The sequence below is a fragment of the Lytechinus pictus genome, chromosome 3 (genome assembly GCF_037042905.1).
Source record: "Lytechinus pictus isolate F3 Inbred chromosome 3, Lp3.0, whole genome shotgun sequence".
NCBI lineage: Eukaryota > Metazoa > Echinodermata > Echinoidea > Temnopleuroida > Toxopneustidae > Lytechinus > Lytechinus pictus.
Window position 1 is genome coordinate 28067593 of NC_087247.1, and position 12792 is coordinate 28080384.

The following is a 12792-nucleotide window of genomic DNA, read 5'->3' on the forward strand; positions in this document are numbered from 1 at the left end:
ATTTGGAATCAAATTTTATTTTCTTGCGACGCTCTATTAGTTCGGTCAAGTAGTTCTAGGGTCTATCTATGTTATTTTCCCTCATACATCTTCTTGAATTCTTTATGGCCCTTTTATTAATTAAAGGGACTAATCTGTTATGAGAGCACCTTGAAGTACCTAAATAGAGTGTAGTTAAAATGTATTGAGGATTGTTAAAAGAAATGAGTGGCGATGTATGTATTTAGCAAGGTTGAGCGTTTCCATATGGGAAGCACTGTTGATTGATTGCTAATTACCTACTGTATTTGACTCTGTAATACAATACTAAACATCTGTCCCATGTAATGAATCAACGTAATGAATCTCTTGAATAGTACAATTACATGGACATTTCCTCATGAAAAAACATTACAGGAAAACATGCTGGTGAAAAGCATGAATGTTGGTTACTGATAGAAATAGTCTACACCTGGAAACACTTTCCAAGTTCATTTGTTGGAGAAAGAGATAGAGAAAGAGAGAGAGAGAGAGAAAATGTGAATCATATGACACAAAAACAAGGTCTTGGCGGTTTTGAAGCCTTGGATGAGCAATGAATCCAGGGGAAGGTTTCACGTCGCAACCTGTCAATGATTTCTCCCTGATATCTGTTAAAAGCTACCGTTATCCTTACATTTGATTGGTCCAAAGTAAGTTTGTCAACGGAAATCAGTGACATGGCAATTCAAGAAACACACCACGAGGATGAACCTGTTGTGGTTCTGTAGGATAAGAAAACCACAGAGATGTTTGCTATGGGTAAGGCATCCCCCCAGGAGCGGTGTCGATAGAGCCGCTTCTAGGAAATCAGTTGAAAACGAAAGTCGAGAGTGGGCCACTAATTTGATGTCAAGTGCGCCGCCCACTGGGAGGAAGATGAGAGCTATGGAGCTGTTGTGTTGTTAATGGGGTCAACTGATTTGGGGTAAAATACCAGTATCGATTTCATCATAATTATCGATGTGACTAGTTACATAGCAGGAATCGCGAAATGTTTACATAGAAATATAGGAGATTACAGTTTTATTTGAAGAAAAATTATTTGGGATATGGTGTCTAAATGTACCCTATCTCCCACCTTCATGAACCCATGCTGACATACATGTAGCCGTGAGACAATTACAGCAAAAAAATTCTTAGAATCTGGGGCCTGTAACACGAAGTATAATAGCAATGATCGTATAACATTTTTCTATGATTGATTCCATTGACTACAATGTACAATCAATCGCAAAAATCAAGCGTACAATTAATCGCTAACCTTTGTGTTACAGGACCCTGATCTTGAATTAATCATCATAAATGAATTATAATGCTTTAAATTTTCATAGCTAGCCAAATTGTTTTGCTTTGTTATTCCCTCTCCAAGCACAGCACATGAATGTGTCCCATGAGAGATAGACTTGATTGCCAAGTGGGGATTTGAACCGACAACCTCACAATTATGAGACCAATGCTCTAACAACTACACCAGGTGACCCACATCCAATCCCCCTTTCTTCATATGAAAACCTCAGGTTGTAGTGGGGTTACCTAGCGGATTCCACACCCCTCCCATAGAGGATGTTGAAGTTATCCTGAGGGCGGGGGACAGGATGAGCATGTTTGTTGTTGTTGACTATGTTGCTATGTCACAGAGAACAGCACATGAATGTGTCTCATGAGAGATAGAATCGAGCTCAAGGTGCTCCTAATGAGAGCTGACAGTACAGTCTTTGGCACTGTGCCCACCACGTGGAGCATTAGTATACATTTGTTTTCTTCTAATTTATAATATTCTTTTTCATATAAAGACAGGTAAATCAATAAATTACACACTTATAATGGATATGAATACAGTTATTACAGATTAGGTGAACAGAAGAAGGTGTAAATCCCAGGAAGTGGAGGCTTGTGACGAGATACCCCTGTAACAGTTACACTAAACAGTTCGCAAAAGAATTGAAATAAGGGAAGTTCTGAAAGAAAGGGAAAATAATTTTTGCAACAGATTGTTTTATAATAATAGTAATATGGTCCATTTATATAGAGCAGCTACTATAATTGCATAACTTGCACTTGATACTTGGTATCGTATTATTACCCCGGCTGTAGCTGAGCTGCCATATCAGCGCGAAAGCGTTCAAGGAATGAATCCTACCAGGTACACATTCACCTCACCTGGGTCGAGTGCAGCACAATGTGGGTAAAAATCTTGCTTAGGAAGGAAAACATGCCATGGCTGGGAAATCGGACCCACGTCCCTCTGATTGAAAGACGAGAGTTGTAACCACAAGACAATGACGCCCCCACCAACATTCAGTCATGTTTATTCATAATCCAAGAAATGATTTTCTTTCACCTGTATTAGTGCATTTTAAGTTGTTTTTAATGACTCTTCAAGTTTTCTATAACTTGATGCTAACAAATGTGTTTCCAGGTTACGCTGTTATCTTTGGGTTGTCCTTATGCTGAACTTTGGCTTGTTATGATATTTTTCATCATCCAGAGTTCATATGTTGTTTTACCCAAGATGCAATCCTCTCTAAACACAGAGATTCTAGGTAGACCGGACACTGTATAGCCTCGAGGAGGTGGCTGGTTGGGCAGCTATTAACGCTGTTTCCTCAAACACTCGGCTTTTCTAATTTAATACAAGGTGCAAATGATACCTTACATCATTCATGCCCATCTGACCTTGTGTCATGAGATAAAATCTTCTGTTTAGAACCATAGGTCCAAATTCACAAAAAAAAATTCTTCATTTTTTAATTTATTCTTTTTGCAACATATTTACATATTTATGTCTGATTATGGTGACATGAAATTCACATAACATGAAAACAAACATAGTTAAAGCATGTACACACATAACATACAGGCATACAAAACATTTCACTGTAGAATTCTATGTTAATATTGCATGAAAAGCAATATGTGTTAAATACATGTTGTTGATTTGATCTCACCATGGCAGTAAACAAATAAAAAAAGGAGGGAAAAAAGGTTAAAAAGAGAACCAAAAGTTAACACAGGTGCTAGTCGAGATTGGCCCTCCTGTCATAAAGTACCTACATTTCATACGCTCACTGCATGGTCTAAAAAAATCATATTAAAAATAGATTATAGTAGACAATTAGACATGATTATTTTTCATTACTAAACTTCATTTTGAGGCAGTGGTAATTTTGAATTAATGGTTTATGCAGATTGCTTGCATATAGATTATGTTGAATTCAGCCCGTATAATGAGACAGCATCCAATAATAAATGCATGCTTTTGTCTCAGGATGCTAAATTGACACTTTTTACGAATGTTGCTTTATTCATGTGCCCACTATTTCTGTATTTAACTGATCAACACAAACAATGGACTCACTAAATTCAAAACATCGGGCTCGATTACTGTAGCCTCAGTAACAAGCATCAATTTAGCATGCTGTGATAAAAACAACCATTTCTTATTTCTTATTTGTGTTGAATAAAGCGTAATTAAGGATGAAATCTATTTTTAATCCATGGGTTCAAGCCACAGATGCAAATTTCAACACCACAGTTGTGAATTTAGGCCATAGTTAATTCTTTTTATTCTCTTTCCTTGTCTGAACATAAAAGATAAACACTTTAAGAAAAAAGAAATATGAAAGTTTCCATGTTTCCAGGGTGAGAGGTGGGGAGGATGAAGGGCATGCATGCATTCTTTCATTTTTCATTATAAAAAAAAAAACAATTGAAAACAGAAAGATCTCACTGATATTTTATTTTTACCGGGCACCCAATCAAAATCTATTTTCATGTAAAATGGCAAAGTTATCTTGTAGCACACATATGTCCTTCACATCATAATTTTTTTCATGGCATACACAATTTCACATTTATATGATTTGGTAATGAATTTGAATAGCGATGGACTCATTTGGGAGGATTTACTTCAGCTAAATCCAGGCTTTAAGGATCTTTTATATTCAACTGGATGATAATGTTGTACAGGCGATGGGTTGAAGGGCATGTTTTACATCCTGAGTTGTGTTCAATGTTTGGGTTGCCTAAGCATTGTCAGATGAACTTCCAGAAATAGTTAATAATCGGCAGGAAGGAAGGACCTGGCTAAAGTGTCTGTGGTGACAGCTCTGTGTCCTGTGCACTACCAAGTACCACTTGTGGTCTATAATTGTAGTTGCAGACCAGACAAGACATGGTCGTAAAGGATAAATTTGCATGGTTATTGGTACACAGTGCTTGTTAAACTGGTAATTTTTTTGAGTGATGAAAAATGTTATTGCATTTTTTTTGTTTCGTCTGCTATAAAAGCTTAGGTAAATGGTCAATACTGTGAATTTCATCCTTGAGTATCATCTAGCATTCTATACAAAAGTGCATTGGCCACTGAATCTTTTCAACCATTAGAATTTCAATGTGGCGTTCATTCATAATATGCCCTCTCTTCACAATGTTTATATTTTTCGTGAAAAGGATCTTTTTGTCCACTGACTCCCTGTGGTTTCTTTTTCCAGTTTTACTCTGGAATATCTTCCATAAATTATAAAAATTTTAAATAAGTAATATTACCAGAAAGGATGTTCTTAGATGGCTTTCTCCTTACTCATTTGTTATGTTATTTTGAGGTACTTTTGGTAAATTCCCCCCAAATGAATTCCCCTATTCATATTCCTTACTAGATTATGTAACTAAATGGGTATATTTTCCACATAAAACCACTTCTCATGCATGGAATGGGCTGAAAATTTCAGGATGTGATCTTTTCCTGTAGCCGTTTGATACCATATCAAAACGTGCTCAGAGAGTAACTGGTTATTTTATAAAAGAAGAATAAAAACAATACCGAGAAGGGGTGCTTGATAACTCAATCCAACTTCAAAATTTCATAAAGAATCAACTGTTGAAAAGATATTCAATTGTTTACTGCCCTTTTGTAAGTATAACTCACTTCGATTAACCTTTTTTTCAAAGCTTTATTTAGGCTATATTAAAAGGTAGATGACACAGAATACCAGTTGTCCAGTGTGATCATGAATGCCAATAAATATTATGAACCTGTTACCTGTCACTCTTTGACAAACAGATTGCATCATGGGATATGTTTGATTGTTCTTCACTGTTAATCAGTATATTCAGCTTTGATGCATATTTTAATATGTGAAGTCTTAGTACATATCGTGATGGGTGCAGATAGATGTACGACAACAATATCCATCTGCTGTGGAAATCACACCAACGATGGCATCTGTATTCTGTACCATGTTCATGCAAGTGTATAAATAAAAAAAAGTATTTGCCAGGATTTTAAATGTTGACTAGTAGGGACCAATCTGATTCTCGATTTTTTTATAGTTTTAATCTTAAAGATTCGTTTTTAAATCTCTTGGATTTAAATTCAAATCCTTGGATATTTGAAAATAAATGTTTAGAATTCAAACTAAATCCAGATTTTGATTGGTTCCTATCCATTTGGATTTATTTAAAGATATTTTAAATCCCTTCATTTTAGAGTGTAAAGTGGAAGCATCATGGTATAGCAGACTCTTGCCTTGTAATCAGAGGGTCGTGTGTTTGAATCCCACTGCAACCTAGCATCCTTTGGCAAGCTGTCAATCCACACTTTGCCACTCTCCACCCAGGTGTTAAAGTTAAATGTAGGACGGTGCTTAGAGATGTCGTTCAGATGTATTAAGTGCTTTGTTAAAGCAGAATATTATTAATTACAGATTGACAGGACCTATATCCATAAAAAAAACTTTGAGTGAGCAAAGGTGGCTGGCTCTACAGTACGTATTAAAGGGGAAGTTCACCCTGACAAAAAGTTGGTTGTTTAAGTACCAGAAAATTAATAAAAAATAGAAAGGTGAAGGTTAGAGGAAAATCTATGGATTAGAAAAGAATTTAGAAAATCAAGTTTTTGATACGTGACATAATTATACATGTACAAATAACTGCCCCATATCTTAAGGCCACTGCACACCTTACGACTGTTCGCTATCCAATATTGGAACAAATCGTATTTTGCTCATTTTCTGAAAATGTGAATGGAACATATCATTTTATTTGAGGTTAAAATCAATTGAAAGAATACTAATATAACCATTTTGAAAGATTGCAAGCCTTTATTTTGGAGTAAAGGCCAAATTAGTTTCAAGTCGTAGTCAATCGTACGACTGCTATGACGTCATTATGACTAGAAATTAAATTCGCTTTTATTCTAAGAAGGATGATAGCATAGTCACAGATTTGAAGATAGGTATTCGTACAATTGATTTAGAACATTACTCAGTAAAACATTAGCATCAAATTCTACTACATTTTATTCTGAAATCGGGTCGCAGACCAATCGTAATGTGTGCGGTCGCCTTTACATGTATGTAATATGAAGTGCATAAATTTCATTATTTTAATGGTTCGTGATTAGTAAAAATCTGTTTCTTTCAGGAAGGGGAGGGGGGATGAAATGATTTGTCTGTTGATATACTGAAGGTACTTCATGTATGATTGACGCTATTTCTTCACAAAATATGGGGGAGCTGCTCGCATATGATGTCGCAAAATCAAAATATTAAAATTCTGATAACCCTTTTAATCCTTGATGGATTTTTCTCAAACCTTCACCAGTATTTTGAATTACTTACTTTTTTGGCTATTTTTAAAGTAAACTTTTCATCAGGCTGATCTTACCCTTTAAGCCTACCTACTATTATTTACATGCATACCGACCTCAACCACTATTCTGGACTCTAACAATAAGCTCTTTGTAAAATCACTGATTTTCCCTTGATTACAGATCTGAAATTGAAAATGGACTGAATTATTTCCCTTTTGTAATTTGTAGTCTATCTAATCAAGCAAACCATTGGTCCGTTAACGGTAACAAAATAAAGATATGTGATTGTTTATTCATTACACATAAATAGCAAGATCAACCATGGTGGGATATTTTTGGCTTGTATTTCTGCTGTATCGATTAAGAACTTGCATGAAGTTCAGAAGTAATCCGTTATTCACATATTGTTGTGGTTGCCTGAATTAAGTCATTGACGTCAAAGAGGTTGTGATTTATTCAGCAGCCTGAACATGAAGGTGTTGATTTCCCTGCCCCTGGGAATCAAACAGATTTGTCTTTTCTTGTCCAAATGTGATTTTTGAAAAAGAGAATTAATGTGGTTTTTCATATTGACATGTTCTCAATTTAGATGTCATGTTGCGGCAAACACATACTTTTAAATATGTGTAAATAGGATATGGTATTCCTATTTTGCGAAAGTAATTTGTCTGTGGTTTTATGTGTTTCTAAGTGCTAAATGTTTACTGGATTTAGTTTTTGCCCCAAATGGTTCGAAATGACTTGATTTTTGATCGGCTGATTTAAATGCTTTCACATGCATCAAGGTACTTTAGAACAAAATTTGCATCAAAACTCGTTGCTGTAATTGTAAAGATCAGAAAATTGACCATGGACCAGTGGTGGTCTAAAGGATAAATACATTCACCTTACAATTATCAGCCATTGATCCAGTTTTAAATAGGGGGGGGGGTCACAATTTAAGTACAGTATGAGTGTCACACCTAAATTCCTACTTGTGTGCAGTATGAATATCACCCCAAATTAGGTCAAATCGTACTCGGGCAATGCTTGATACTACATGTACGTGTTATTCAAAAATTGGATATCATTTGAGCATTGGCACTTTGGTACGTCCTTTAATGAAACGCGCATGAGAGGGCCATTGAACCATAAGGAATATAACATTGCAGATAGAGCTTAAATAGTTGGCTACCTAGAGTACCCTCCCTCCCCCCCCCCAAAAAAAAAAAAAAAAAAAAAATCACACACACAAAATACTTTATACACATATTTCTAAATATTGACCTATGCGGTTGTATTTTCATTTTTTTTTTTCATTTTTACTTTCAGGGAGATGTTGTAAGGTTGTTCCATGCAGAGCAGGAAAAGTTTCTAACGTGTGACGAGTACAAAAAGAAGAGCTATGTCTTTCTCAGAACTACTGGCAGAGCATCAGCAACGGCCGCTACAAGCTCCAAAGCATTGTGGGAAGTGGAGGTAAGACCATTCTCCAACCCCTTTAGTTTTTCCTCAGTTCTAATACTTAAATGGGCCGAATTTAGAGGTTTCTAGTAACTAGAGAGTTAATTTTCCTTAAATTACACTAGTTTAAATATGGATAGATACATGGACATGGATACTTTTGAGTTGTTATTCCTGTAGTAGTAATGATATTAATCCAATTCATTTTTTTGCAGCTCTACTTTGTTTTAGTTCAGTGTGATATTGTTTTTAGTAAGCATATATAAACGCTGGCATAGTGAGCCAAAAATGTTGACCTTTTCATTAAAAAAAAAAAATCATATTTCACCCTTTTCCCTTTCTTCTTATTCCTAAAATGTCTTCTTTTTTCTTGGTTGTGAAAATCTTAGGGGTCCATGCCCCGCTAAGCCCCACATCTAATTTTCAATAATGGTGTACAACCTGTTCAATATGATTCCTGTGTTCAGATGAATTTACAATTGATTGTGAGGGGACGTGAGAGATGCTAAGCCTTATCTGTTAGATGCTTGTTTGTTTAAGCAGTTAATAATGCATTTGAGATTTCAGGAGCGAGTTGCAGTTGCATGGACAGTGCATGTCAATATTTGACTATCCTCCAAGATTGATATTGTTTGATGTACATTGAAGATCGAATGGCTAAAAAAGTCACTCTAATCAGTTGATCTTTAGATGTCACACTGAAATCTATCATGAGTGATTTGAAACATTTTCCCCCCAAAAAGAATAATTATGAATAATATAAATGTGTAATATATTGTATTCCTATCTTTATTTGATGCATAAAAGTGTACAGTGGGTATGAAGATAGAGTAATAGGTTGAACTTAGCTCCACGCATTTTAAGTACTGAGATGTACTGTTAGTTTGCACTATTACAAAGATTGAATTGGCATTGATTTTAATGAATAGAGAAAAATCCAACAAGCTTAATCATTAAAATTTCATAAACTGGGATGTAAAATAAGAAAGTTATGACATTTCAACATTTTTGCACAAGACAGTTGTGTGTGCAGCACATCTATGCAAATGAGAGAGTCAATGATTTGATAAATATTTCTCTTGCATTTCATTGTAAGAATTACCGGCATTAATTATTTCATTTCTTTCAGATATGACAATAAAGGAACTCTTCATCATATCACAATGTTTTACAACAATGGAGATTTTACATGTTCAGGAATGAATGAATCAAATTTTGTTTCATATTATAATGAACAACTTTCAATCTCTTAAAAAAAAATAGATCTAGATATCATACTAGAAATAACCCACACAGATGAACCGACCCCAACAATTTTTAAAGCCCTAATTCCACTGTCCATGGGTTGATTTATTCCTTTATCATTTTACAATCTCATGATCTATCAGATCTATGGAAATAATGGTATAGTATACAAATATACAATGACACTCGAGGATCTGGCTAAAACTATTCGCATCGAAGGAACATCACATAGTACTATTCTCCCGAGGGTGAATTGTACTATGTGATGTTCCTGAGTGCGAATAGTTTTAGCCTGTTCCGAGAATGGGTCATTGTATGTCTGTTTTATATCCCTTCCACTCATAACCATTTTACAGCGAAACGATTTTTAATTAGTCGATATATAGAACAATCGTTGAGAAGTTGAGAAAATAATAAGTCTTGCTGTATGAATCGTCTGTTCAGCGAGCACACCTGGTTAGTGCAGCTCGCCGAAAGTTTCCCATGGCATGCAGTGGAGAGTACCGTTCGGCTAAGCAGCACTCTGCTCGCATCGCGCTGCACAGCTCGCGAATCGCGAGGTAGGGGGGGGTCAATAAAACATATAGTTCACTTTTTCCCTAGGGAAAAATGGACTATGCGTGACGTCAGCAAGGAAAATGAACTATTTCATGGCCAACGTTTTTCGTAGTAAAACTATTTTTTCTTCTTGTGTACACTCTCAATACAACAATCTTAAGTAAGGGATATAATATATACTAGGAGGAAGTCTAATATATAGATTCATCAGCTTGTGTTCACTGAAGAGGAATGATTGAGAGGAAAAATCAATTCATCTGTAGGATAAAATCAATGGTATTTGGTTTTCTCAGCAGGTGATTTTATGGGCATGTGCAGCTGATCAAATCATGGTTGCTATAAATGACTCGATAATCAATAGTTAAGTCATTGAAGGATAAGTAAACAGATATAATGAAGATAATACTGGATGATCAAAACCTATTTATTTTGCAGTGTACTTCAGCTTCAGCTCACATCTTAATTCCTTTATTTTTAGACATCAGTTAATGGAAACTGTAGTAATTATGATGGTGATGATGTTCATCATCATCATCATGATTGAAAAAATTGTTATGTTGCCCTCATAAGCCCAATATTGGAAAGTTTGGTCATTCAGTTGAATTTTTCTTCTTTGGGATGATTTATTTATGCAGTCGACATACACATTTAAGCATCAGATGGAAACGTTTTTTTGAACTTTGACAAGTACCTACTAACTATTTAGAATTTCCTTTCACACTTGCTAAAATACCTGGTATTTTGTGATTGGGGTAGACCAGAGAAAATGTCCAAATCAGAGGATACCTAGTATTCTTAGTTTTTTGGGTCAGTTTGAAAACACCTCGACCTAGTTTGCAATCCAGGATTAATACAACTAATTTACAGTTAATTATTTTTGTCATGGCGGTGTTCTACATTTTAGATAAACAATTGATTAGTGGCGAGCTGGGGTCACAGTGCAGCGCCGAGCTGAGTCGCATTTGGTTCCACATCAGGGTCTGCGCTCACTTCCAGTGAGTCCGGGCTCAGCCTGGCCTTATTTTTAATGTAAACAGGGTTCTGTAGTATAAAGTCAAAACCTGATCTAGTTGGATTACAGGAGCTGATGTACACTCTGACATAATGAGTCATTTCTATCGTTCTACCTCCATGCAGACAAGTTTGGCTGGTTTTCAACAAGTTTATATCAGCAAGGTCTTTGAGAATTGGAGAAAAGGAAAACAAAATGCAATCTTATGTTACTCTCTCGAAATCACTTGGCCCAAAGGGCTTGTTGTACCTAGATACATGTACAATCAAGGGAAAACAGATTGACTTAAAAAGAAAGAATGTTCAAGTATTGTACGTGCATACGTACACCTTCAAAAAATAGAATGTAGAAAAGGAAAACAATCACCCTTAATAACTATTACAAGCTACATTTAAAAGGATCCAGGTAACAGTGATTTTCATTATTTCTCTCCAAAATTAGTAGAAAGGCAATGTGTTGATGGTGAAGATAAATTCAAATAAAAGAATAGAATTCAAATTTGTACAAGAATGTAATACGTTTTATTTTTATACACTTGTAACATGTTCAAATGGCATAAACACACCCATCACCGCTCCTATTCTGCAAAATTCAGTAGATTTACACAAACCATCAAATAAGCATTGATGGTAAGATAAGCCATTCATCTGCAGAAGTTTTCAATTGATATTTTGACAGTTCTCAGAAAATCACTTTATTATCATCCCATTAAGCATGGCTCATTCTTTATTTCACATTGATACAGGTAGACATCGTTATAAAAAGCTTGTGATTTATTACACAAATAAATGCATTGGAGGATCACGCTCGAGGGTATTTACAATTATTGTGCTTTTTCTGTTTCATAAATGGGTCAACAGTATGAATACATATTGCAGAAAAGGGGGCTATAAATTTATATGGTTTATAAAAATCGCATAGCCAATTATACAAGACTGCGAATGTCCTTAATGACATGATCACTACTGAAAAGGTGGATTGCGTCTATTATGCACCATACAGGCTTGTTCCTCAAATAGCCACTGCGTATAAAACCATGCATATTATATTATCTTGGTGTAATAGGCTAAAAAACATTCGAAGTAACATTTTAGAGGGCACATTCTCCCTTTTTTGTGTTGTAATCCGGTGCATATTAGTGCAAAGATAAAGAAGACATATATAATCCATATAAACTCATGTGAATGTGGTATCTTTAACCCGATTTGATACATGCATTAGGGCAAATTCAACCCCAAAAAATAACATGGATTTTTTATAAAAAGAGAAGTATAAAATGCACATTTAAAAAACATAAAATTCATCAAAATCAATGTAAAATAAGAAATTTATGACATTTAAATTTTTGCTTATTTTGATGAAAACAAAAAATGCACAACTTGGATTATGTGCAAATTACAAAAAAAAAATGTTTCATGAAAAAAATTGAAATTAAATTAAATTTAAAAGAATAACAAGTGGGTGAGCTCATTGGTTCCCTCATTTGCATACTGACCAGGATGTGCATATCACTGTTTTATAAAATCAGACAACATTTTCAAACATTGTCATAACTTTCTTATTGAACATCCAATATTATACCCCTTTCATAAACTCAATAAAACACAATTATGCGGCTAATAGCAGCATAATTTGGTCGTAAAATCAGAGGAGGACAAGAGTTATCCGCATTATTCTGATGCTGCTATTATCCGCATTATTCTGATGCTGCTATTATCCGCATAATAGCGGCATCGGGACAAGATTTTGAGTTTATGAACGTATTTCCAAATAATGCGGATAATTGCCATGGTGCGGTCACAAGGTCACCCTTTTCCAACACAACCGCATTGGAGGGGGCGTGTCCAGTTGTCATGACGATTATCCGCCTTTTTCAGGACGGGCGCTCGTAAAAATAATTTATGGAGTTTGTGAACGCAAT

At 35.2% G+C, this 12792-nt stretch overlaps 1 protein-coding gene across 1 annotated transcript in view; it reads left to right on the forward strand.

The window, feature by feature from the left end:
* LOC129255730 (inositol 1,4,5-trisphosphate receptor-like) overlaps window positions 1-12792 on the forward strand; it is a 115715-nt gene that overhangs the window by 18644 nt on the left and 84279 nt on the right. Inside the window, exon 7 of the mRNA XM_064096758.1 lies at window positions 7925-8071. Coding sequence (XP_063952828.1) covers window positions 7925-8071 — 147 coding nt within the window. The remainder of the gene's footprint in view (window positions 1-7924; window positions 8072-12792) is intronic.